This window comes from Manduca sexta, chromosome 27, assembly GCF_014839805.1.
Source record: "Manduca sexta isolate Smith_Timp_Sample1 chromosome 27, JHU_Msex_v1.0, whole genome shotgun sequence".
NCBI lineage: Eukaryota > Metazoa > Arthropoda > Insecta > Lepidoptera > Sphingidae > Manduca > Manduca sexta.
The window spans coordinates 20,890,080-20,916,405 of record NC_051141.1 but is presented as its reverse complement, the minus strand read 5'-3'; the positions used below and the strand labels follow the sequence as shown (position 1 = coordinate 20,916,405).

General features: G+C 39.1%; 2 protein-coding genes across 2 annotated transcripts; one reads left to right on the top strand and one right to left on the bottom strand.

Moving 5' to 3' along the window:
* Window positions 1–340: 340 nt before the first annotated feature.
* Window positions 341–9,781, top strand: LOC115440567. The gene is made up of 3 exons (XM_030164934.2): window positions 341–540; window positions 6,060–6,236; window positions 9,664–9,781. The coding sequence occupies exons 1-3, from the start codon at window positions 341–343 to the stop codon at window positions 9,749–9,751; spliced, it is 465 nt and encodes a 154-aa protein (XP_030020794.2). The 3' UTR covers window positions 9,752–9,781.
* Window positions 9,782–18,275: 8,494 nt separating this feature from the next.
* On the bottom strand, window positions 18,276–20,309 carry LOC115440570 (tubulin alpha-1 chain). The gene is made up of 2 exons (XM_030164941.2): window positions 19,146–20,309; window positions 18,276–18,633 (listed from the first exon to the last, which is right to left on the bottom strand). Exons 1-2 carry the CDS (start codon window positions 20,199–20,201, stop codon window positions 18,337–18,339), a joined length of 1,353 nt encoding a protein of 450 aa, XP_030020801.1. The 5' UTR covers window positions 20,202–20,309; the 3' UTR covers window positions 18,276–18,336.
* Window positions 20,310–26,326: the final 6,017 nt, after the last annotated feature.

Here is a 26,326-nt window from a genome sequence, read left to right as displayed (position 1 = left end):
TTGAGTAAGGGGTTTTTTTAATATCTTTAAATTATATTAATTTTAACCAAACGCCTACTTCTAAACAGAGTAATACGTAAGCCAGAACTCACAAACGATTTCGAACAAAAAGACTAACGCGGGACAGTGAGCATCAAGAACTTATAAGTTTCTAGGTGAGCATTTCAGAGTGAGCATCTCAGAACAATGACTTGTTCTTGTTCTGAGGTGAGCATGCTCTGCTTGTGCCAGTTTCTAGTCCGCTGTCAGATCAAAGACAGAAAACATCAAACTGACAAACAGAAACACACAAAAATTTCGTCAAAAATATCAATAAACAAGAAATGCAATTCGCGACAATATGCCGTGCCGTTGTACAGGTGTTAAGCTGAATAAGTGCAAGTGCGTGTTGGACACGGTATATCCCCTCAGGTCCGAGGGGTCGAACCTGGTCCTCGTGAGGAATGATAGCGATTGCCTCCAGCACAGACTGGCGAGGCGCGGTATCCTCTACCGACTGCTGGAGTGCATGTATGGGAAATGCGCGGAGTATAATTTACGGTATGTAGTCAAAACTCAAAGTGATGGCAATTACTCGTAGATAAGTTTAATTACTATGTTTTTCAAGGCATACTTGAAGGAAATGAAGTTTGTGGAATTATTGACTGTCTAACTTCTTATCTTACTAATATTAAAAATGCGAATTACAATATGCTAAAATGACTGCCTCGCTGGAGTAGTTGTAACGCGGTAACAACTACGACTACCGCGTTGACGTCCTGGGTTCGAACCCCGGGTCGGACCATAAATAACTGTTACCGGCATTCTGCAGTTTAAAGGTACCCGCATTTTAGAAATAGTCGCAGCTCAGAGTCAGGATGTTGGCGGAGTGATAACTCTATGCCTGCCTTTGTTCCTGCACCTCATTTTCTCCGTTCATGTTTAATTGCTGTATCACCGGCCTATGAGATTGAAGAAACAGAGCAGCACCTCTGTATTGCGTACACAATTGTGCACTATAATATCTTACGCCCGAAATTAATAATGTATCTGCTATCCAAGACTGAAACCTATCTTAGATTGCCGACTATCTTTCGATTGCTCTCCTATCGGCATGCCAATATCTTATCTCGCCTATCCTTGGTTACCTTCAACGATAGATCGCCGGCAATCCTTTGCAGATGCGTTCCCTCCTGACCATTCCATTTTATGCAGAATATTCCATTCGTAAAAAAATACTTTTTGTCTTTTCCATACAAACTATTCGTTTAAATATTTGCCCAATTGCTAAAAATAAGACTTGGAGTAATAAAAAAATATTTTATGCATTTTAGCCCTCAAAAGAAATAATTAATAATTAGTACATGTCATATTTAAGGTACAAACTATTTAATGAGTTGAAATGGAACGTGAGTAATGTGGTTGCTAACATATTTTGACACTGAAGTTTAATAACATTGTTCATAATATATTAATAAATCTTTAAAGGATTTAGTTTTTAGTATAAAGTACGCAGTAAACTCGGTGCCATATAATAATAATTAGACTCTGTACACATTATCCAGTGTTATGGAACAAATTACAATTCCGTTATACATAATTGTTGCATAACTTGCACCGTTTACGCATCGCACGAAACGGAAGCTCTCAAAAGTAATCAATTTTACCCGTTTTTGGTCCCATTGGTCATGGTGTGATGATGTATACCCTATAATAGCCATCCTCAATAAATGGGCTATCCAACACTAAAAGAATTTTTCAATTCGAACCGGAAGTTCCTGAGACCAGCGCGTTCACACAAACAAATAAACAAACATACTCTTCAGCTTTATATAATTATAAGTATAGTATAGATAATGTATGGAAATGTTGCCTGTTTCTATGATATTAACTGTTAACTAATAAAACTATGTTAATTTGTAATAATTGTGACTTTGAATTACAAATGTAGGTAATCAATAAAACTAAATAGCAGTGATTACAAAGGTATTTTATTTTACTAAGTAAAGAAGTTCTTTATGAATGCTGTTCTTTCGCCAACATCTTGATTCTCTATATTGTTCTTATAATTAATAATATCAGCAGTTGATAACTCCACTTCGGTTGGAATTTCCTCTAACCTGTGATTCCGACAAATATTGTGCAAAATTGCAGTTGCAATTATTATTGCTTGAACTTTAGGTAAAGATAAACGCAATGTCAATGCAATCACAGGGAAGCGGTACCAAAGGGTAAGGGTACGCGGTACCAAGGGTACCAAATGTCCTGAAAAAGATAATATAAATATTTCCTATACCTCAGCAAAAGTTGATGGAATGGAGAAACACCATAGTTCCTGAAAAAACGATGCAATTGCCCCTTGTTAATACCTATCTAATAGTTCAGTAGGTACAATATTTTTTGTAAATAATGTCAAAAATTATTTACCTTGTACATAGAAGTAACTCGGATATACGGCATCAGTTTAACTAACAATGATTGGCACGCAGATTTCGAAAGCCTAATCTAAACGTGAAATCAAACTGATCCAGGGTCTGCATGTAGTTAACTCTTTTCATTACCCGTGATGAAGCGCGACTTTCAGTTTCGCTATCAGTATCGCTAGTCCCTCCAAATCACTGTCATCACTGTCACTAGAGAATATGGATATTTCCATTGCCTTTTCGTTTCCCTTAAAATCAGTGTAAGCGATATTCAAAACATATGGAGTAAACTGAGGAATCGGTCCGATTGGAAAATGCGATTGTTTACAACAATCAAATCAAATGTCAAACCGGGTAGATAGAGTATTGGCAAGCGTAAACTGTCATTTTCAAACAGAGGGTAATCTATGATCTGTAATCCGTCCTCTCAAAGATCGATTATTGTTAGAGATAGCTTACTCAATCTATGGATTGGTTATTGGCATGCTTTATCCATAAAAACGAATGAATTATCAGTCTTAGATAGGATACATTGGATTAGGATTGGTTATTAATTTCGGGCGTTAATCTATCTAATTCCCGTTGAGATTGGGCGCTGTGGCCAAAATTTTACTAGGAGGGAATTAAATGCAAATGTTTGGATGTATGTTAGAAGTAAACGCAGCAACCGTTGAACGGATTAAGACAACATTTAGCATACGGATAAACCGTGTCCTGGGTTAACGTGTAGTTAACATTCTTACCCTGGATATTTGTCCTCATAGGCAGTATTTAATTTTTTCATTATTTTTTTAAGTAGTTCGCGCGGGCGTTGTACAGATGACGCTATAGATTAGCATAGGTGTTTTGGAGCGGGAGAGGTTATTCACGAGAGCAGGCAACACTTAGTAACATATTTTTGTCGACTTTTATTTACCTCTTCTTGCATTGGATTTTTAATATTAATTTAGTATTGCATTTATAATATTATTTATAAGTCTATTGGCAGCCTACTGAGGTTTTAAGCTACAAGTAATTATTATGTTTTATATCTATATACTTCTTATAAAACAAAGTCCCTAAAAGCTGTTTATCTGTATGTGGTGGATGTTCTTGACATCTAATGAAAGAATTTTCATGAAATTTGGTATGGAGATAGTTTAAGACCCTGGAAAGGTTATAGGTTATTTTCTATCCCGGGAAAATGTATAGCAGGACTTTTATCCCGGAAAATTCCTTCACGCGGGCGAAGCCACGAGCAAAAGCTAATGTGAAGTATAAGAATGACGAGTGCAGTGAACTGTAGCGATAGTATTTTACACTATTTCATATTGTATACTATACCTTACTGCCACCATTAGCAATGTTTCCGCGCCGATGTGTTCACAGCTTTACATTGTTCTTGTTCACAACGCAATACATCCTATAGGTGTAGATCGATAATTTAGCGCACAATAGTGCTCTTAGGGCTCAATTAGTGCGTGATGTGAAATCTAGACATCACTGTATGGGTTATTATTAAATCTATTAGTCGATATACGTGACGTTCTTGGTTGTTGTCTCGGAAAACTTAGTCTCCTACAAACTATTTAGGTTTTCAATAATTTGAATCTTATTACAGCTAAATCTTTTACACACACAGCTTTTATCCCCGAATGGGTAGACTTGCAATTGGTGTACCCATTTTTCACTATGAGTACTTCGTACCATGATATGTTAGTGGGCAAGCCTAACGCTATATCCGAGTAGTAAAACCCCATGAGTCATCAGCTTATAACTGTCCACTGCTGAACATAAGCAACCCCTAGAGCGTGCCACGTTGCTCGGTCCTCTGCATTCCTCATCCAGTGTCTACCGGCGATCCTACGAATGTCGTCGGACCCGCGGGTCGGAGGTGAACGGTCTAAACCTCATGAGGGGGTGAGCCTAATGCCATATGGGGTACAAATTACTATCACTGCCCAACCCGGGAAAAGAACCTGAGAACTCAGCACTGCAGTCGTATTGTAATACAACAACGGCATCGTGAATTAATTTATCATTATAAATGCAAAAAATTGTAAATATGAATGGATTTGGATGTGTGGTGCACCTGTGGCGAAGCAACCTGATTCCTACCGGCTTCCCTTTTAGGTTTATTTAAGTTTGCCTTAGTTTTTCTTTTCTATTAAATTGGCCGCGATATGTTACCTAAGGCAATTGGTTTTGCCTCGGTTTACCTTTTGAAAATTTTCACTTTTCACCATAGTGGTGCACTAATCATGTCCTGAATTAACATAGGGCCATTTGTAATGCTCTGTTACGTTAGCAACATATACTTACAAGCGGCGATAGCCTAGCTGGGTGTGGAACGGACTGCCAAGACGAATGTCCGCAGGTTCAAATCCCAAGGGCACACACCTCTGACTTTTCTAAAAAATCATGTGTGTATTCTTTGTGAATTTATCGTTCGCTTTAACGGCGAAGGAAAACATCGTGAGGAAACCTGCACATCTGAGAAGTTCCCTATAGGAATTTCGAAGGTGTGTGAAGTCTACCAATCCGCACTAGGCCAGCGTGGTGGACTAAGGCCTAATCCCTCTCAGTAGTTAGAGGAGGCCCGTGCTCAGCAGTGGGCAAGTATATAATACAGGGCTGATATTATTATTATTATATATACTTACAAAATATAATTCGCTTATTTACCTTCAAACAGACGTAATGATTTACAAGGTCTTCCCCGGAGTAAACTTCCTTCAGCATTCATTCCATACCTTGAATAAGCCTAGACTTACGAATCATTATTAAAAATAAATTATGTCTTTTGGAATAAAATAAACTATCTAAATATTCCTTCTAACATTGAATATTTGACAGTGTTAGTTGTTAATTAAAATTATGCGAAACAAGAGCTGCATTATAAAAAAATCCTAACAACCAACTTAAGGATAATATTGTAGAAATATAATGTTTAATTTGTTACTCTACATGTATCATGCTTTGAATAATTAGCTTATAAAATATAGTTAGCTCACCGTTCTGCTGCAGGGAAGGTAATAATACCATACAGGTAAAATTATGTCCGTTTATTTATTTATTAATAGACAAAAAATCTATTTATTACACAAAACATACACATGAGAGATCCACAATATTAGGTACTCATTATAGGTAACAAACCTTTACTTGTGTATGCAACATTATTGGCTAAATAAAATATTTTTTAACATATATAACATGAACAATCGTTACAATTAAAATAGAATAATGATATCTTTAGAATATATATTTAAAAATAAGCTTCCGAATCTATATAATATATAAAAATGAATGTCTATTTCCCTCGGTCACGCCATCACGCGTGAACGGCTGGACCGATTTCACATTTTTTTTTGTTGTGTTTGTTATTGTCAGGAGAAGGATCTTATGAAAGATAGAAATAATTTTAACAAAAAGTTAAACCGCCTTCAAAAACCACTCAAAACCAAAAAACAATTTCACATAACAGGTATATATTGGCTACCAATTTTGGAGTCGGTGCCTAATTAAAATTGCTAGTCTTAAATAATTATAGCAAGAAAATGAATTAATTGACATTAATAATATTGTCATTGTTATTTTTCAAGATTTCATAGCACCCAGTTTAAAAATGTTTCTGAAATAAGAAGTTATTACATCAACAGACGTTCGTGTCCTCAGATACTGCCCGCTGCGAGGGTTCATCAGACCGGGCAGTCAGCTTGGTAACACGTTGAAGGACCTGCTGGTGTTGGCGTGCTTCATCGTAGCCAACTTCGTGGTGTTCCTCACGATCGTCTCCAAGATCATCATCCACGTGTACTTCGGCGTCAAACACACCGCGTGCTGGCTGAGGAGGTTGTTTAATTTTAAAGTAATCGAATAATATTGAGTCAGCTTTTGGCCGATGGGTAGACTTTTGTTTCAATAGAAAATCGGACATGTTTATTTAAAAATAACACAAGTGTACGATTCAAATAAAATCCAGTTGGGAGAGTTAGCTGCTATTCCCTGGACTCCTAAATTCGTCTATGCGAAGGATAATATCCGAGCAATGGTGTAGACATTTATCTATGCATGGATCGGTTAACCGGGGTAGTCATTGTCACAAAAAAATTACGTGAAGTAGCAGTGTACAGTTGCTTCGAAAGGTGAGATGTTCGAGATATCTCCGTATCTTTCCATGATCCGTATTTATTAACTTTAAGTTCGGCAGCAGATCATAATTCCTTTAACATAGTAAATGTTATGGCATTGTGACACGTGATGCCATATAACCGTGATATATTGCTGGCTATAAAATAAATATCTCCTTGAACGATACTCCCGCCCGTTCCACCGTTTAAAACATATTAAATAACTTGTTATTCACCTTTCAGGGACGTAAGTCGGGCCTTTCACCTTTTTCTCAATTTATTTACATTATTTTTATATTCAGTTGTTTCATTAGAGACCATTTTCCTTTGATTCAAAAGGTCTTCCTCGGCAGGCGTCGAGGAATTTTTATTTAAACGCAAACTAGCGTCGTCCGTAAAATGAAATCTTAATGTAGAAACATTTCAAAACGAATGGATTCACTGTTACTGTGAAACGGCGGACGAAAAAAGGAATCTCTTTGGACAATATACATTGACTCATAAACTGCATCGCAGTCCAGGATTACTTTCGAATTAATTTTTTCATTGAGTTAATTGTAAACGGAAGAGCAAAGTAACCGACGAGACAAGATAAAAACGAATTTTGTTTTACATTACGTTGCGTTTAGGGATTGCAATCCGGCCTCATTTGAATCCGGATCCGGCCGGATTGATTTAATTGATCAAACCAGGGCAACTTAACTCTTTTTTTCGTTCCAATGTGGTTCGGTATAAAGTGAAAAAAAAAAGATTCGTCTACAAAATCAACTTGAGAAAATAATGAATTTTTTACAGACAAAAATCACAAATTTAAACAGATAAATCAGAAATTAAATGCCATTAAAATCTTAAAATATAATTTCAACAATAAAGATAGTTCCATATAGTTATTTCACTGTCTTCACTAAAGGTCTCCTGATTCTGATTTGATTTCGAAAGTGACATGTTTTTAAACTGTAACTATACTAATACACTAGTTAACTATGTATGAGTTCAGTAGTACCTGTAAAAAATACTTTAATTAAAATTTTCTTAAAATTTTACTTCGTAGTAAACGGAGTTCGTGTTATACCTTCGTAGCATACTTAACACATATGAATTAACTCACTTCAGACAATTATACACAAGTGGAATGTACGTAAACATAATTCATTTATCAAAATTCAAAGGGTAAAAGCTATATCTATTTAACAAAAAAACTCTTTACGAATTCTCTTGAGGTTTATTTTATATTTAATAAGTGCGTAAATATAAGAAAAAAATTACTATTTTCTTACATTTGACGAAGCAATGACTAAAAAAAACACACATTTATTGACTCGAGCGATGCGCTACTGATCGATTGAACTGGACAAGTAGTGACAAGCTGCTGCGCGGGCGAGAAGAGGGGCGCAGGGCAACGCCGTGGCTTAGCGTCGAACGACTCGCGCGTACATGCATCACGCGTTTAAAGTACCGTCTCTTACACCAGCGCGGTTATTTTGACAAAAAGTGCAAATACCGGACCCGGTCACCGGATCCGGTATATTGGTGTCGGATCCGGTACTTGTATATTGATGCCGGATCCGCCGGATTACCGGATCCGATTTTCCGGATTGCAATCCCTAGTTGCGTTTGAGTTTAATCGTTGTTGGGTTGTTGTTGGCCTTGTAATAGCATTTCTCCGGTTACTACTATTTATAGATTAATATTGGGGTGGTAGAAATCAATAAATACTCTTAGCTTGCTACGCGTGAATCGGAATTGTAAAACTCAAGCGCCGTACTTAGGCCGTTGTTTCTTTCTCACGCTGTTAAATTCCGTGAGGGTTTGTGAATGTAGAATGTATTCAAAGTACCTGAACATTGGCAGGTGTAAAACGAATAAGGGTATTTGTACAGTGGACTTATCACTTTATAATCCGCCTACCTATACGCCGCTACAGAGGAATAGATGGTGGCCTTCCTCTATGGAAGGGTAAAATTTCGGCAGGCAGATGCACCTAACCGGCCGCGGCCCCTCGGACGGTTCTTATTCGGAGATGGTATAATATACTGCGCGTCGCGAAAATTCTTCCACCGCATTTTAGAATTATCCATCTAATTATCGATATTCGTAGTTCCAAAGATGTTGATGAGATGGCGGTGTATGCTAATTTTGCCGCCACGTAAATGATGGTAAATAAGAAACAAATAATACTTTTTTGACCAGCCTAGCCGTGAAAATGTCAAAGTCTAACTGTCCCTATCCATCTGGTCTTATATGGGATTGAAGCCACCTTACGTTGTGACTTTCAATCTTCTTGAAGTGTATTCCGTATTTTTGCAGATTTCTGGATAATATGTAGAGCATATGCTGATCGCATTAGTTTAATGTCGTCGCGCGTTAGCTTACCTAGCTAGAGGTTTAACAGTAAGGAGAGACTCGATTTATTGACCCAATTTATGAGACTATTTGGCAATTATTTAATAAATTATATACAAATACAAGTGAAGTGTCAAATGAAAGCTAATGACGAGAACTATATTGCTATAAACAACAAACCTTCTTCCCTTCAAACATCACTATTCACTCAACTATAACATGTGTATTATATTGTATGTATATGGTCCGTAAAATGTTTCCAATATTACTAACAGGTTAGCATATCACACACATGCACTATTAATTATAAACTACACTTATTAGCGTCCTGAGGGGGTCAACACGCATTTAAAGAGAGACAATGCACCGCCATCAACTAGTTAGAAATACAAAGCATTGTGCATATTGTGTACTTATCCTGAGGTGACAGATGTTCAACCTCATAATGCCCACTGGCTACAATACTTACAGAAACGTTGTGTTCTCCCCTGGGTGCTGGAACGTACGTGTATGTTTTTTTAAATTTTTGAATTTGCTTTGAATGACGAGACGAGCTTGCCGTTCGCTTGATGGTAAGTGATACGGCCGCCCATAAACAGTAGAAATACCATCCAACACATTGAATTACAAAGTATTGTTTAGTATTCTACTGCGCCATCCTAAGACATGAGATGTTAAGTCTTATTATGTGCACTAACTAATTGGCTACACTGGTTTGCCTTCTCAGCCAAAAATATCACCAATGTTAGTCCTTACTCCTGTATTGAATTCTGTCTTATCATTTCCTCACCGAACATTCTCTCCAGGTGTATAGATCCGAAGATGGCAGAAGACCGGACCCTATTGTCCGGAAGACATGACTACTCACCGCCGAATGCAAGAATCTTCCACTGACACATTTTATAATATTCATTTTGTATGTTTTTACAAGTATATAAGTTATACAATAAATTATTGTTGAAAATATTGATGTGTTGTAGTTATGTGGTGATGGATTACTAAGTTATTTGGCACTCGATAAAGCTGGCGAAAAGTGAGTGTGGACCTCTCATTCCGCTCCGCGATCTAGCTTTTGCGTCTATGGATATTGGATAGACACCGTCCGCAATTCCGCTCCGCATATCCCTCGTTCCGCTCCGCTCGCTCGTTCCGCTCCGCTGCCTCGCTCTGCTTCGTTGGTCAGGTACTAGGTAGCCTAAAGCATGGATGGTACGCAGCGGTGCAGTGGTTAAGCATTATGAGTTATCCCAACAGCAACGTTCAAAAAGAACAAGCCCTCGGTTAAGATGTCTTCATCCTAGTTTGAGTGATCTTTAAAATGTCAATGTTTTAACTTATACCTGACAACGACAATTTCAGTAATGGGCTGATCAACAATTGATAATTTGGACTACTTATTATGCGCGTCGCAGACGGTTCAATAGGAGTGCAAAAGTTCAATCGGAATGTTTGTTTACGTCGTGTTTTACATCGTGGAGCGCACGAAAAACATCGCATTTATATACTTGAAAGCGCAGGAAGGCCTTCATCTGAACTCATTATAACACTGATACACTGATCAACACATTTTGTAGCGATTCGTCGCAAACGTGGTGCGCTGGTCGTTCCGTACCACAAAAAGTCAAGTAAAGATGGTTGGCCCCTCAGAACAAGAACAAGCATAGAAGGAATCTAAATTACCCTCATATACTTGTCCTTTTTTTCAAATAGGCCAAAACCGTTGAAAAGAACGAGACAAATATTATGTTGCTAAGGTCGGCTTGCGTACACTTTAAAATTATCAAATGGTTACCTTTGGTCCTCTTTATGATGCCGAATTAAAAAGCAAATAAAATGTCAAATGTTCCAACTTGCCAACCTCAAAACAATGTCACAAACGCGCCCACACAATTTAGTTACGTTATACTTCAGCGCGTGCTTTTCAAAAGTGGCTGCATGTTTGTAATATTTTTGTTGTTAATTCTAATAAATACACAGTGCTGTTTAAGTATAATATAGCCCTACGAACAAGCAATGGCCTGCGTTATTATGGGGTGTAAATCTCATTCTTGTCGTAAAGAAAATGAAACTGAAATCATCAGCTTCCATCGGTGAGTAAACAAAAAACCTAATATATTTGTTTAAACCCTGTACATAAGTGCAAAAAGTATTATTAATTAATCTTTATTATGCTGTAGTCATATTATAATCTGCTGTTGGCCATTCGATACAGTAATTATTAAGTATTTTTCATTTTTATCAATTTACGTAGTCGTGTTCAATAGTGTTGTTCTGCATATTCTGTCGATAACATAGATGTTAGTATATTGTAGTTGACTATTTTGCATAAATTGCGTTTTACTTTCAATATACGGTGGTGAAGTGGTAAAAGCCACTTGGAAACCGTGCGCGAAGGCTGGGGGTTGAGGAAACTATCTGATTTTCATAGTGTGTTTCATTGCAGATTCCCCACAGATGATGCTATGAGGCAAAAATGGATCGTTGCCATAGCTCGTCCCAATTGGCATTGGAAAAACAGCACCGTGTTTGCTCTATGCATTTCGACAAAGTTTTATTAACTTTGAAATAAGTTATCAAACATATGTGACATGAATGATACCGCTGTATTTTAATTTTACTGTCCCATTTTAGTAGCTTCTGTCAAATCCCACGTCTTGGGTATCTTTTAATGCCTAAGAAAGTCAGAAAAGAACAGAAGGCATATTGGCTTTCTCCTAGACGGAATTCCGGCTGATTTCTTGTTTGTTACTTACAGCGGTTTCCATTCCTTCCGAAATTTCTAACATTTTCTTAATTTAATAATCTTAATGCTTAACCATTTTTGTGTTTAGTAAATGAAGTTTCGGAAGGCATGGAAACTGCTGTAAGTAGCAAATGAAAATTGGACAAAATTTTGCTCGGAGAACGCCGGTAGTTCTATAGTTTATCGTAATTTAACAGCTTTTTACCGAGTGCTTTTATATACCCAGACTTTTTTTGGTACTTGAATACCAAATCAGGGTTTTGATATCTTTTTTTTAGCCTTTATCTAAAATAGCAATTTGCAACGGTTTGTAGTTGACTGACCGAAAAGTGTTTATTTTAGCAGGTCTGTGAATTTACCATAGCCGATAGACAAAGCATCTATCGATATCGATAAGATGTCAGAAGGGATCTCAACACAATTAAATTTCTTGCTGTCAAAGACAGAGTACACTCAAACGTCATAATGTTACTTCTATGCTTGTCATTGTTCTGAGGTTGGCCCCGCTACCAGCGACACAACGCTCCGCTAGAGTGACTGACGTTGACTTTCCTGAGACGCGCCGTCATACTCAATTGAAACGTCCATCCGATTAACTAGTTTTATTCGTTTACACCGCGGATGTTTTCATTCTAATGTCGTGATGCCACATCTACCGGGCGCTACGGTGCGGCGTGATCGCGTCCCGCACGATTCTACTAGATGCCTACCGGTACAGTGGGTACCGTGTAAAAACGCGCTCGCCGCGGGCGTAAAACGCGTTGTGTAATGTGTATATATTTGACATATATAGGTATATTTGCATTCTACAGGAAATGCAGGCTCGCAACCGCATCGGGTGCGGGTATTTACCGCTATGAGAGTTCTTAGCGTTAGGCTGGTTTTAGTTTTACGCCGACGGCACGCGCACCGTCAGCGCTGATGGCCGAGATATATGGACTTCTAGGAAGCGTTTTTAAATGATGCGTACCTATCAGCGCGCACAGTGGTCAGCGCTGATAGCTACGCGGCCGTACGCGTCGCGCGTCGGCCCCGCGTAGCTGTCGGCGCTGACGATCGCCCGAGCGCCTCTGCTTTCAGTGAGCGTTCTAGCGTCGAGCGGAGCGGACGTCGTCAGCGCGTACAGTCATGGCGAATCGCGAAGTGGATACAAGTCGAGTTATCGATGAGGTACGCCTGAGGAAGAAATTGTGGGATGCATCCGATCCACTCTACAAAAATAAAGATGCTAGAAACAAAGCCTGGGAGGATATTGCGGACACATTGTTCGAAAATATTTCAGGAGAAGAAAAACAACAACTTGGTTTGTTTACTTTCTTATTTTATTATCTAAATACCTACACTACTACAGGATAAAGCCTTTTCAAGTTAAAATATACACGAATCTTGCCAGGGCACGCTTCCAATAGGGCTAACAAAGTACTCAGCAAAATGTTCTCGCAGAGCGTGTCCAGACCTGTTTGTAGGTACAGCTGGCAGGTCTACCATACCCTCAATTGTAAGTGTGTCTTCTATACGATAACCATCGCGAAGTCTTATAAAGTTATGCAATACGCAGCATGCTTTAACTATATTCTTTGTAACATCAAAACTCACATTAATAGGTGTATGAAACACTCTGAACTTGTTTGACATTATACCAAATGTAGATTCTATGTATCGTCTACTACGGCTCAGTCTATAATTAAATATTTTTTTCTTGTGGGTCATATTGGATCGTGCATATGGCTTTAGAATTTTATTGGATATGCCAAAAGCACCATCACCCACAATTACATCTTCAACTGGAGTATTTGTTCCAGGTATAAGAGTTTTGCTATGTTCACCAATGACTGGTGGACAATTAATGCAAACACCTTATTTTCATGTGTGTCTATGGTATAAAAGAAAAACACTCCGTACAGTTAATAAATTATAATGTCCAACACACAACACAGAAGGCACAATTAACAGGAGGCACAAGCACAGTATAGTCTACAGTGAAGTAACGATGGACAGTTCAACATCACATCACATAAAGGAAGAATTAAGAGGAACTAGCATACAAATATAACATTCCGCGTAGCGTAAGCGGTAGCGGTAGCGGGAGCGAGCAGCGTGCGTTCCGCGTCTAATACAGGTCTCGACTGGCTGGTCAGCCGGCGATGTGACGTGGCGCTGCAACGTGTACGCACCGCACCGCACCTCACACCGCTGACTCCTTGTGCGTAAGGATATACCCATACGCAGAAGGTGTGACACTGCTCGATGGTTGACGTTGATATCGACATCGACAAACAGTTACGCATCGAAGTAATGTGCTTGTATATATCTAAGTAATAAATATAATATTATGATTGTTGTGAATGGTTACTGTAAGTGTAAATAAATATATATAAGTATAATGTAGAAATATACTTTTTATGTAGATAGATATTTTATATATAATTATGTTCAGTGTAGGAAAGTTGCCTACACAGGCAATGGCTTCGGTCTAGGAATATTTAAAGTGTTTTGTTCAAGGCTCCTGTAGAGTGTACTGTTTTGAAATATAGTCGAGTCCGAGCTTTTCCCATATGCTCCAATGTTTACATATGTAAAACAATAATCTGCATCGCACATAGCCAGCAGAACAATGGAGTAAAAATTTTTATAGTTGTAGAATATTGATCCACCACCGGTTGGATTTACGATTCTTATGTGCTTGCCATCAATAGCTCCAATACAATTTGGAAAGTTGGTCTTTTGTAGAAAACCGTTAGCAATATTTAGCCACATATCAGGTGTATTTGATGGTATGCATTCATTGTGTAGCGTGTTCCATGTTACTTTACACACTTCGTCCACGATCTTACTGATTGTTGCGATTCCCATCCAGCCTAGCGCAACAAGGAACAAAAAATCTATTGTATGGAATTAACATGGCATTTAATGGCGGATACTGCTATCTCTCTCTCTCAGTACAGTTTCTCTTTCTATTCCTCACCGCCATTATTATTGTTTGTATACTTCCTGACGTTTTGGAATACATTTGTATTTTATTGATTTATGTTTGTATTATTTGTTATTCAAACAAGTAAAAATATACCAAAAAGTGTTTTTGTTGGTGTAAGTGAATACGTTTTAATGACATGCCACCAAAAAATGTTTCATTACGTGTGAAATTTGTGGAGATCGTGCCAGTCGCATAAATCACAAAAGCAGAATGTTCATGGCGAAATTTCCATTGGATGAGGTCAGGTAAGCATTAATGAGATGTTTTTAGTCATCGCGCAAGTAAAGTTGCTTAGACAAAATGAAAATTCTCATTTTCTAATTACCATTATGTTACTAGTGATGTTGTTATTATTATCGATATCGATACCTGCTTAAATTTATTAATCAATTTGCCCTCCGTGGTTTCACCCATTTAGGTCCAGATTCTGTGGGAACATAGTGATAAAAAGAAGTAATTCCAACTTGATTTTTTTGCGGGTAGGAATAATAAACATACAATTGCATGCACACGCTTTATAATATTAGTAAGATGATGACTGATCATCAGGACAAAAAATGCTAAAGTCGTGTATGTGTCGGTGTGGGTGTGTGTGTACTTAAAAATGCGTTGGGCAATCAATGTGCCTGGTCACTGTTTATGATTTTAGGCTTAAATATAATTTAATAAGCAATTTAATTACAATTAAAAAATATTTTCAGATGCCGAAAGTGGGTTCAGCTTGTGAGAAAAGAAGATTTTATATATGTTCCCATAGAAAAGCTGCATACTTTGAAATATGTGTGCGGTTCTCACTTTAATAACAAAGATTTTAATAAAAAGAATAATCGCCTTAGAAAGTCAGCCATACCATCGAAAAATTTGAAAGCTGATCCACTTCCTGATGAAATATTGCTTGAATTTCCGTGCCATGTTTTGATAAACAATGATTGCACAAATGATAATATCTTTTAAGAGAAGTGCGACAAAGAAGTGTCAGCATCCTTTGACTTTATAATTCAATATTCTCATTGTACCTTGACCTATCATAAGTGCAACTATATTCGCCTACATGGTGTATAAAGGATTTTATTTTAAAATAAAATTATTATTCAACAAGTGAAAGCTTTTTATTTTATTTCGAGTCCTCATTTTAGTCCAGCCTTGTAATTATAGTGCTAAAATGTTCACTATATAGCGTGAGTTGGATTGATAATGTGGACTCGAAAATACATTATATGAATTTTATCAAAGTAGCATTAGCGTCGATTCCAGTAGAATTTATCGATATCGATAAAAGGTGCTCACTACTATGTATTTTGTTCAGTTGGTAGTATTGTTATTTGACGTTCCTGACGTATTCTTCCGTGATATTGGTATTGATACGCCATGTAAATTCGATTTTATTACTTTGTATTAAGTCCCGTCTCTTAAAACGTAGTGATTATATTCTCTTTGTTCCCATCCTAAATGAATACTGCAAATCCGTATATGTTCGACCGGTGCAAGAAATCTGAAAATAAAAAGGTTTTATTATTTCAGGCAAACTAGTCCAACAAAGATGGAAAACAGCCCGTGATGCGTTTTTTAGAACAAAGAACGCAATGAAAAAAACGCCTTCTGGAAGTGCTGCACCAAAATACAAAAAGTACATTTATTATGACGAATTAAGCTTCCTAGCTCCAACAGTTGAGAATGAAGTTGATGAATCACTCAATGAAACCATACCCTCCCCTTCCCTTCCCTCACCCTTAGCAAATATAGATAACACATTGGATAGTATGGTATCTTCAGAACACTCTCAAGATTCTGATATATTCACGCAGCAAGTTTTTTCAAACACTCAGCAGGGTGAGCAGAATGACCGTGGTGTTGATTCACCATCATCACAAAAACCTTGACTGGAAAAGAGAAAAAGAAGGGCCCCGAAAACAAATCCAGAAAGTTCTCCTTTTGAAAAAGAATTATTAACTTTATTAAGTAATCAAACACCAGATCTTGCCGCAGACGACCTGGCTTTTTTCGCTTCTTTAGGTCCAATCTTAAAAAGTTTTGATGTAGGACAAAAGCTGGAGTTTAGATCGAGAGTGCTGCGCGAAGCCACGAATATTCGAAATTGGAACAGACCAAATAGCTCAAATAGCTCTTACTCTAATGACGCAAGATCTACATTCGACACGTATGCATCATCATACAATTATCAGACTCCAGGTTACTCAGGGTACGAAACCAATGATGCAAATCCAGGTAACTCTGGTTATCAAACAGCTAGACGTACTGATGAATAATTATATTATGTTTAATTATAAAACAGAAGGGAGAAATATAAATACAAATTACTTCAGAGATTATGTTTTATTATTCGGACAGCGTTTCGCCTTATACTAGTGCACACAATTGAATGTCCATTGAAATAAATGCCTTGGGTTTTTATACCCGTCATTTAACAGTTGGATGTCATGTCACGAACAATCAACGGCGAACCATAGGCAATATTTATACTGCTGGCTGGCTTGAGTGGGAGTTGCGGCATTCAACCTCCGTGGCATGGCTTTAGCTTTGGCTGTGGCTGTGGCTGTGGCTGTGGCTTTGGCTTTGGCTTTGGCTTTGGCTTTGGCTTGGCTTGGCTTTGGCTTTGGCTTTGGCTTTGGCTTTGGCTTTGGCTTTGGCTTTGGCTTGGCTTGGCTTTGGCTTTGGCTTGGCTTAACACATGGCTGCATGGCTGGCTTTGCTTGGCATGTGCTGCGTTGTAACAATTACTAATAATATGTAATTTGTTTTTTTTTGTCTTTCCTATAATATGAAACATTATAATAATAAATATGTTGTTTTGTTACCTACAATTTACCATGAATAAATATAATGATAAAATGAGTAAATATATTTTTTTAAGTAATTAAAGAATTTACTTTCGTCAGCCCTCAAAGTGCCATATAACAAGACAAATTCTCCTGCAACGGCTCTCTGCTCAATCAATGGATGAACATGGAGTCTTCGTCGTCGCCGGTTTTTATTTTTTTGGGATAGATAGCATTTTGGTCGTCGTCTGTACAGTATGGCGGTCAGTACGATACTAAAACGAGCCACGCTGAGCCTCAGCGCTGACAAACTACGCGCTGAGCTATGAGCGCTGACGGTGAGCGTGCCGTCGGCGTAAAACTAAAACCAGCCTAAAAGTGATCGTGACCGGAATATTAAAAGATTGTCTTTTCATTGGTATGCGCATGTGATTATCTATAGAAAAGACCCTATTATGTTAGTCTACCTTAGCTTTAATATGTGTGCTAATAGTGGTCGGTACCTTAATGACCTTATATTTACAAAGCATCGCAGCTGCAGCGCTGCTGCCGCCCGGCTATTTTGGAGGCGCCCTTTTATTATTTAGGAGTAATACCTGTTAACGTGGACCAGAATTGCCTCCCCATTGCTCATGTTTAGATGGGCAATTTTTTTTCTTTCATGAATCGCACGTGCGCGGCATGTAAATTGAAACATCGAAATAACTAGTTTTGGATTCGCATTTCACAAAAGTATGATTAATTATTTATAGCTATACTCTTGCAAAATGTTACATTCGAATTTGATACACGTAAATACTTGCCCACGCTATTAAGAAAATAAATCAACAACAGGTAAGGTCAGCTGAAAAAAAATACACGCAAAACCCTAGCAATTTGTTAAAAGCCACTATCCGCATATTGAAAAACAAAATGAATAACTATACTTGAACATTTATTTACTAAACCAAACTAACTAAGGAATTCAATACTAAAATAAACAAAACTAGTACTCCTCGCCGCCTTCGCCTTCCCCCTCGCCGGAGTCCATGCCGACCTCCTCGTAGTCCTTTTCGAGGGCGGCGAGGTCCTCGCGGGCCTCGGAGAACTCTCCCTCCTCCATGCCCTCGCCGACGTACCAGTGCACGAAGGCGCGCTTGGCGTACATCAGGTCGAACTTGTGGTTGAGCCGCGACCACGCCTCGGCGATGGCGGTGGTGTTGGAGAGCATGCACACCGCACGCTGCACCTTCGCCAAGTCCCCTCCCGGCACCACTGTCGGCGGTTGGTAGTTGATGCCCACCTGTAATCAAACGGCTGCTGTCTCATACCTACATATATTTCGGAATATAATACATATCGGTTAACTAACTACAGAGTTGTTCCGACTGATGTTGCTCATCTTGCTACGTTGGTCAATGTGCAATTGACCAATCGGCATTGTTTCGCGGCAATAAAAGTCATGACAGTGTCTCCTAGACTCAAAGGTAAGCATAGTTTTTCCAGTTTGTTTGTTTAATAAACTAAACATAGGTATAGTATAGCTATAAATTGTAAATCGACTGCCTTGGTGGCGCAATAATTGTATTACGGTAGGATTGCAATAAAAGTTTCGGCCTCAATGTCCGAGGCAGTAAATGTAATATTGGATGTTTTTGCTTAGTATTACTGAACTCTGAATTTTTGGCGTGGTATCTATGGCGATAGGCTCGCCGCCTAATATATCATGGGACGTAATATAAAGCGCAAAGTGTACTAGACTAGGCCTTGATAGACTTGGGTGTGCATGTTTTTAATATAATAATTCAGTATTACCTTGAATCCAGTCGGGCACCAGTCAACGAACTGTATAGTACGTTTCGTCTTAATAGTGCCAATGGCCGCGTTCACATCTTTGGGCACCACGTCGCCGCGGTACAGCATGCAACACGCCATGTACTTGCCGTGGCGGGGATCGCACTTCACCATCTGGTTTGCGGGCTCGAAGCACGCGTTAGTAATCTCGGCGACCGACAGTTGCTCATGGTACGCCTTCTCGGCGGATATTACTGGCGCGTAAGTCACCAGGGGGAAGTGGATGCGAGGGTACGGCACCAGGTTGGTCTGGAACTCGGTCAGATCCACGTTCAAAGCTCCATCGAATCTCAAAGACGCTGTAATAGATGACACGATCTGGCCTATCAACCGATTCAAGTTTGTGTACGTCGGCCGCTCGATATCGAGGTTCCTGCGGCAGATGTCGTAAATGGCCTCGTTGTCCACCATGAAGGCAGCGTCTGAATGCTCCAGCGTCGTGTGCGTCGTCAGGATCGAGTTGTACGGCTCCACCACCGCCGTCGAGATCTGTGGCGCGGGGTAGATCGCAAATTCCAGCTTGGATTTCTTACCGTAGTCTACCGACAACCGCTCCATGAGCAGCGAAGCAAACCCTGAGCCCGTGCCGCCACCGAACGAGTGGAAGATGAGGAACCCCTGGAGACCTGTGCACTGGTCTGCTAGTTTCCTCACCCTATCGAGTACGAGGTCTACTATCTCTTTGCCGATCGTGTAATGTCCTCGTGCGTAGTTGTTGGCCGCGTCTTCTTTACCCGTGATGAGCTGCTCCGGGTGGAACAGCTGGCGGTACGTACCGGTGCGCACCTCGTCCACCACCGTGGGCTCTAAGTCGATGAACACGGCGCGCGGCACGTGCTTGCCGGCGCCCGTCTCACTGAAAAACGTGTTGAACGAGTCGTCGCCGCCGCCGACGGTCTTGTCAGAGGGCATCTGCCCGTCGGGCTGGATACCATGTTCGAGGCAATACAGTTCCCAGCACGCGTTGCCGATCTGCACGCCCGCCTGTCCGCCATGTATGGATATGCACTCACGCATTATCAACTAAATTATCTCTGTTTGCTTAAATAATAATAAAATTCTCGTAACAGACGCTGCCGCCGCACCTGAATCGATTCCAAACTTTGAACTGGATGAAACAAATGCGCAGTGCATTCTAAGGTTAAATTTGAAATTTATATTTTCGTTTTATTTTTAAAATGTTTAGTATTCGCCATGCTCTCCAAAGAGGCGATTTTAATATTATCGAGCTTGTGTTGGGGAATATTGAGCGAGATTGACGGTTAGTTTATTTGGAGTATATAAGAATCGGATAGCAAATAAATAATGTGATACCTTTGTAACTTATCGCAGAGCAAAAATAGCGAGCAAAAGGCTTATGTGATGTAATGTATATATGTACTAATAAAGAAGCGTATCAGCTTCTGACTGACGTCTGGAATACGAAATATTTCATTCCTGTGAGTGTACTGAACAGCTCTCGGGTGCCCGCTGCGTTACATCGATGCGAAACATGCAATCGAAAATTGGCAAACTTTCGAGCATTTGTGTACAGCGAATTCATGCGGGCTGGACGCTTGTTTGGAATGCTTATTTGCATGTGGCTATGTACCGTGTAACAACTGAGTGACACCTAACAAACATGGAATCAAATTTAGGTACCGTGTTTTACAAGGTATATACAGGGTCATTTTGACATCGCGTTACTAAATGAAACCACATACTTATCTTTAATAATAAAAAAAAAAAATATTTTAATAAAAAGTCATTATAATTTTACGCGCCCTAAAGCCACTACTAAGAGAATTCGTTACAGCGGCAACATCATACTTTCAGTCAGAAATACACTCACGTCACACGCCATATCCACATTAAACTAAAAAATGACAAAAAAATCTGAATATTAAAACCAGGATATTTCGCGAAAATATTAGTTATTAATTGAAGATTTTTGGCACAATGTCAGCAAAGGTGAAGACGAGTACATGGTTTCATTTAGTAACATACATACATAGTATCACGCCTTTATTCCATAGGAGTAGGCAGAGACTATGGATTGCCACTTTGCACGATCCTGACATACTTCTCGTTTAGTAACGCAATGTCAAAATGACCCTGTATAAAAAATTGAGTAGAAGTCGGATTACTGCCGTTAGTTTATTTTTCTTCAAATCTACACTGGAGGATTACGGGGTCGGAGATGCTACGTGCTCGATCGGAGTGCTCCTGTTACCCGCCCCCCTCCTGCTGTCGCTCCTCCTAGGCATCGTCTAGGACATTCAATATTCGTGCTCTTTTGTTATTTCGACACCTCTGGTACCGTAGCGAAAATGCTATACTACAATCGTTAACGCTAATACAAAATGTGGGAATGACATTTCCTAACGATAAGTATTGCTAAGATATGTAATTTTCGAACATTACAATAACGTCAACGACTGTAGAAAGGTATCTCGGTTACTGCCTCTGTTGTCTTTTTGCATTTGTCTATATATTCGTTTTTGGATTTATCGGTTTCCGAAACTAATTTTTGCATTAAATATATGTGTAAAAGCGGCGATAGCCTAGTTGGGTGCGGAACGGTCTGCCAAGACGAATGTCCGCAGGTTCAAATCCCAAGGGCACACACCTCTGACTTTTCTAAAAAATCATGTGTGTATTCTTTGTGAATTTATCGTTCGCTTTAACGGTGAAGGAAAACATCGTGAGGAAATCTGCACATCCGAAAAGTTCTCTATAGTAATTTCGAAGGTGTGTGAAGTCTACCAATCCGCACTAGGCCAGCGTGGTGGACTAAGGCCTAATCCCTCTCAGTAGTAGAGGAGGCCCGTGCTCAGCAGTGAGCAAGTATATAATACAGGGCTGATATTATTATTATTATTATTATATGTGTCGCACATTCGAAATTTCTTAACTTAACAATATGTTGATCATAACTTCGAATTTACTGATTCGAATTTATACAGACCAGATGATAATACATAGAATAGTGGCAGAAACTAAAAATAATAATTGAATTTCGCGGACACATTAACAATAACATCTTGTGAGACGTGTGTGTGCCGTCGCGGTCGCTGGCTCCTCGGCGGCATCTTCTGCGCCGTGTATTATATACTCGATATGTGATGTGAATATCAACACACAGCTCACATAAAGAGCATAGTACACACAGCGTGCGCTGCACCTTCTCAGTTCTCCTTCGCATGATGCACTGCTCAGTACTAGTCTTAAACAGAATAATTTCCAGAGCTGTCCATCCCTTAATGACAGTTCGCTGACTTCATCCACAACACATAACTTTAAGAAATATGTTTACAAACATATTATTGATCAACCTCTAATTCATGATACGTTGGTGTCAATTCAGTGTTTAGAAGTCCTGATGGTTCTGGAAAGATTCTAGAAAGATGATGCTTGAAAAATGAATGGATACATCGCATGCAATTTTAAAAGTTGTATAATTGTAAAATATTGTTAGATAATAGATATTGTAACTTTGAATTTGCGGATGACTAACACCTCAGCCCTCTTCGTGACCACGAAGGCCGCAAAGTCGTCGAAACGTCGGGAGAAAACTAAAATATTTAAACCGCGATAAAATCCGAAAAATTGTTTAAACTTTAATGTCTAGCATTCGCGTAAACATAAGAAATCATCTGAGTTATTTAACCAATGTTCTGCTCCTTGTTTTAACTTCTTCTTCTTCCTTTTACCTCTTCTAGCTGTTTTTCGATAGCAGCGCAGAAGCTACAATTCCAGGAACTTATTTTGTTCAATAATAAGAAAATAAGTTATCTGGTGTTGCAACCCCTGCGCGCAGGTGTAATGTCATTGACTTGCCTCGTCATCTTCGACGTCTAAGTTCGGCTCCACGGACGTGGCGTCTCATCTAGTGGTTTAACTACAGCTAATGACAAACAAGTTGAGTTGGACGCAAGCTATCCTTCAGATTATACGGAGATCATTTTGGGTTTCAATCAAATCTTAAATAAAAAACACACACCCTCAAAATTCTTATGAAAATTTCACAGATATATAGTTTTTCTCAAGATGTTTTCTTTTACATAAGTTAACGTAATGAAATGAACGAACACGCGCTTTTTACTGCATTTGATGAGTAAGTACTCGTCAGTTGCAGTAGAAAGCGCGCGTGTGTCGTCGCGTGCACTCGACAGTCGACGGCATTTGCCTAAATCAGTAATCACAGCAACATAACCAACACGTCGATGTGCTTCTGAGTGTTGACTTCATGCGATCCATACGTGACGTATTCATTGATCGATAATTTCTTCATCGTTCCTCAATTCCTTCTCTGTTTCTGTCGCGCCTTGTATTTGGCACTCTGTTTAGGATATGAAAAGGAACACATATCCTTGCTAGGGTGCCAATTACAACCCGCGACGCTCCTGTGTTGCGCTTCTCCATATTACCCATCGCTGCACTACTGGAGAATGTGGAGCAACTGCTACAACTCGTCCTAGCTCTCGTGGGAGACGCCGTGCTTCTGTACCATGACAGGCGACTTTGTGTTGACTGCCCTTGTACCTGCAACCAGTCGGAAATCGGCCAATCTGTGGAGGAATGGAGGCAGAAAATAAAAAGAGTAATAACTGAATATCGGGGACACTAACGTATATAGTAATAATAATATTATCTGCATCAATAAATAAAGACAATAAATTGGTAGAAAGCTTTACTTGGGATTTTACGTGGATAATTTTGGGATCTCGAAATCAATAACAACAATGCTTATATTCTTCGTCGGCAGGTGTCAAAACAATAAATAATCAACCGTTGCGCCTCACGTGCCAAGCGTGTTGTCCCGAACGGTACTCGCGTAGCGAACCCGCAGGCCAGAGCGGCGGCACATGCTACGCGTGTTGGAACGAGCGCTACAAGCGCATGCTGGCATTGGCCGCATGGCCAATGTAACCAATACTTGATACTTATGTTACGTATAGAAGTATAATTAGTATTTTGTTTTATCGTAAAGATACTGATGTAACGTTCATTTGAACACGCGTAGTGTGCTCTGACATCATTTTAGAAATGTTATAAGTTATTATAACACATTTAGCATATGACTCTAAACTAGCGTTGTGCACTTACAAATATATTAAATCTTTTTTTATCTAAAACACAGACAAACATAGACTTCCTTTAATAGCTAGTCAGTCGGGCTCGGACGGAAGGTTTATTCACGTGTGGTTTCTGAAGTACCCAGGGTCCATTCAATTAGTTAATAATACCAGTCCTGTATAATGAACTGTCTAGTGTCTACTACTGCACACGGGTCTCCTCTTGTGAAAGGGTTTGCGCCTTAGTTGTTAATGTTTCGTCTGAGATGAGCGAAATGAAGATCTTTATAAAGTAGAAATAAGTAAGACCTTAGATTCTTCAGAATTAATTATATAGTATTTTTTTAAACAAGAACACAAGCGCAATGATTAATAAATATAATATTACTTAACTGAATATAAATTTAAAATTCGCTGATTGTTACATCACTTCAGATGAATTTCATTGAACCTGATTACACTAATCGTCTATGTAGGTATCTGAATGTATGTTTTACTAAATGTATACAGGTATTGTTGCTCGCATTAGCTTTGTTACCTATGACGAACTACAAATAGATAACAGAAGTGCTACCAGAAGCGATACTTGATATTTTTCTAGGTCTGTTTTTGTCACGTAATATATATTAAGAGAGCTGGAATCGAAGATAATAAGCATTGGAATGAGAATAAAATATAATAAAGAATTGGACGCTTTGTAACGGCTTACTCAAGTAGTTTAATGTGTTCGAGGTTCATTTTCAGTAAACTGCGGCCATGTTTGGTGTAATATTCTGTTGCCACACATGTTCGCTGGTACACTGGATGTCGCGAAGCGCTGAACTCTTCGTCGAAAGTGGATGAAGCCAGGCGTCGCGGCGGTGAATACAGATTCATGCACTAGCTTTGTTATCTATGAATGAACACATAGACAACAAAGGTGGAGCTAGACCCGACAAACAATATTGTTCTAGTTCTGTTTTCTTCCATGTTGGGTACAACAGGGTACCTGGCTTCGAAGTTGTCAACCTGTAGTTATGAAACATGCAATTATAAAACATCATTGATATAAGGTATACTTTTTAATTACAGCGGCACGGCAAACTGCATCTGATGATAAACAGGGTGGTGCCCAGATAGAATGTCGATTGACCAGAGATGGTTACCACTCGCCAGTCACCAGTGAACACAATTATTCTGGCCTGTTTGAATCCGATATACACAGACTGATCCCAGAGCGCGACACACTTAACTGCGCCATTTGTGAAGGCCATCGCTAATGGTAGTGCGCTCTATTTGCCGCAAAAGAAATGTACCCTAACTAAGGATTAATTTTCCTCATATTCTTCTGCGAAACGCCAAAGATTCAAGTAATCCAAACTCTGCTGGTTAAGTTCACAATGTATATTTTCTTAACTAATCGTAAAGAATCGAGAGGAATTATAGGGATTCTTTAGGGAAGGAGGGGGGGCTGGATAGGTATGTATAAGGAAGATGTGTGCCTGAAAACTTCTTTTGGCCCTTATATGTGGAGTGTAAATTAAGGAGTATAATAATATGAAGTGAACTGTATATATGACCTTGTATCTAATGTTCTTGGCACGGTAGTGAGGCACATCCATACAATATTACTCACCGGGTATAAGAATGTGCACTGTATTCAGGTCTGCTTTTATATTACATTTGGGCCTATAATACTTGTTATCGCATATAGCAGCAGTGGACAGTGGAATCCAGTTTCATAAAACTTAAGGTTAATTCTTACTTACGGGTCAGATGCAGTATAAAGCGCGCGTGTGTCGTCGCGTGCAGTCGACAGTCGACGGCATCGGCCACGCCTTGTGTATAGGAATCAATATATTGTGTGATGTAAACACATAATATAAATTGACACCGAGTCACAAAGCGCAACACTGCTCCATAATATAACGCAACGCAGCACTCTCGGGAAACTCTCTAGTGGCGCTTCAGCACAAGTGTAATTAGTCAATTTATAACGATAAACAAACAATGAACAAAGGTGTTAATTATCGACATCGCACTAATAATATTACTATGTTGTGTTTAAACCTCCGCCAGATTTTTATTACATGTTTACACTACAGT

What these genes read in the sequence shown, in the direction of transcription:
- LOC115440567 (XM_030164934.2), top strand. Translation starts at nt 341, where the DNA reads ATGCCGTGCCGTTGTACAGGTGTTAAGCTGAATAAGTGCAAGTGCGTG. An exon ending in TGCGCGGAGTATAATTTACG is followed by an intron (nt 541 to 6,059) that starts GTATGTAGTCAA and finishes TCGTGTCCTCAG; the next exon opens with ATACTGCCCGCTGCGAGGGT. An exon ending in ACCGCGTGCTGGCTGAGGAG is followed by an intron (nt 6,237 to 9,663) that starts GTTGTTTAATTT and finishes CATTCTCTCCAG; the next exon opens with GTGTATAGATCCGAAGATGG.
- LOC115440570 (XM_030164941.2), bottom strand. Translation starts at nt 20,201, where the DNA reads ATGCGTGAGTGCATATCCATACATGGCGGACAGGCGGGCGTGCAGATC. An exon ending in GGTGCCCGACTGGATTCAAG is followed by an intron (nt 18,634 to 19,145) that starts GTAATACTGAAT and finishes GTTTGATTACAG; the next exon opens with GTGGGCATCAACTACCAACC.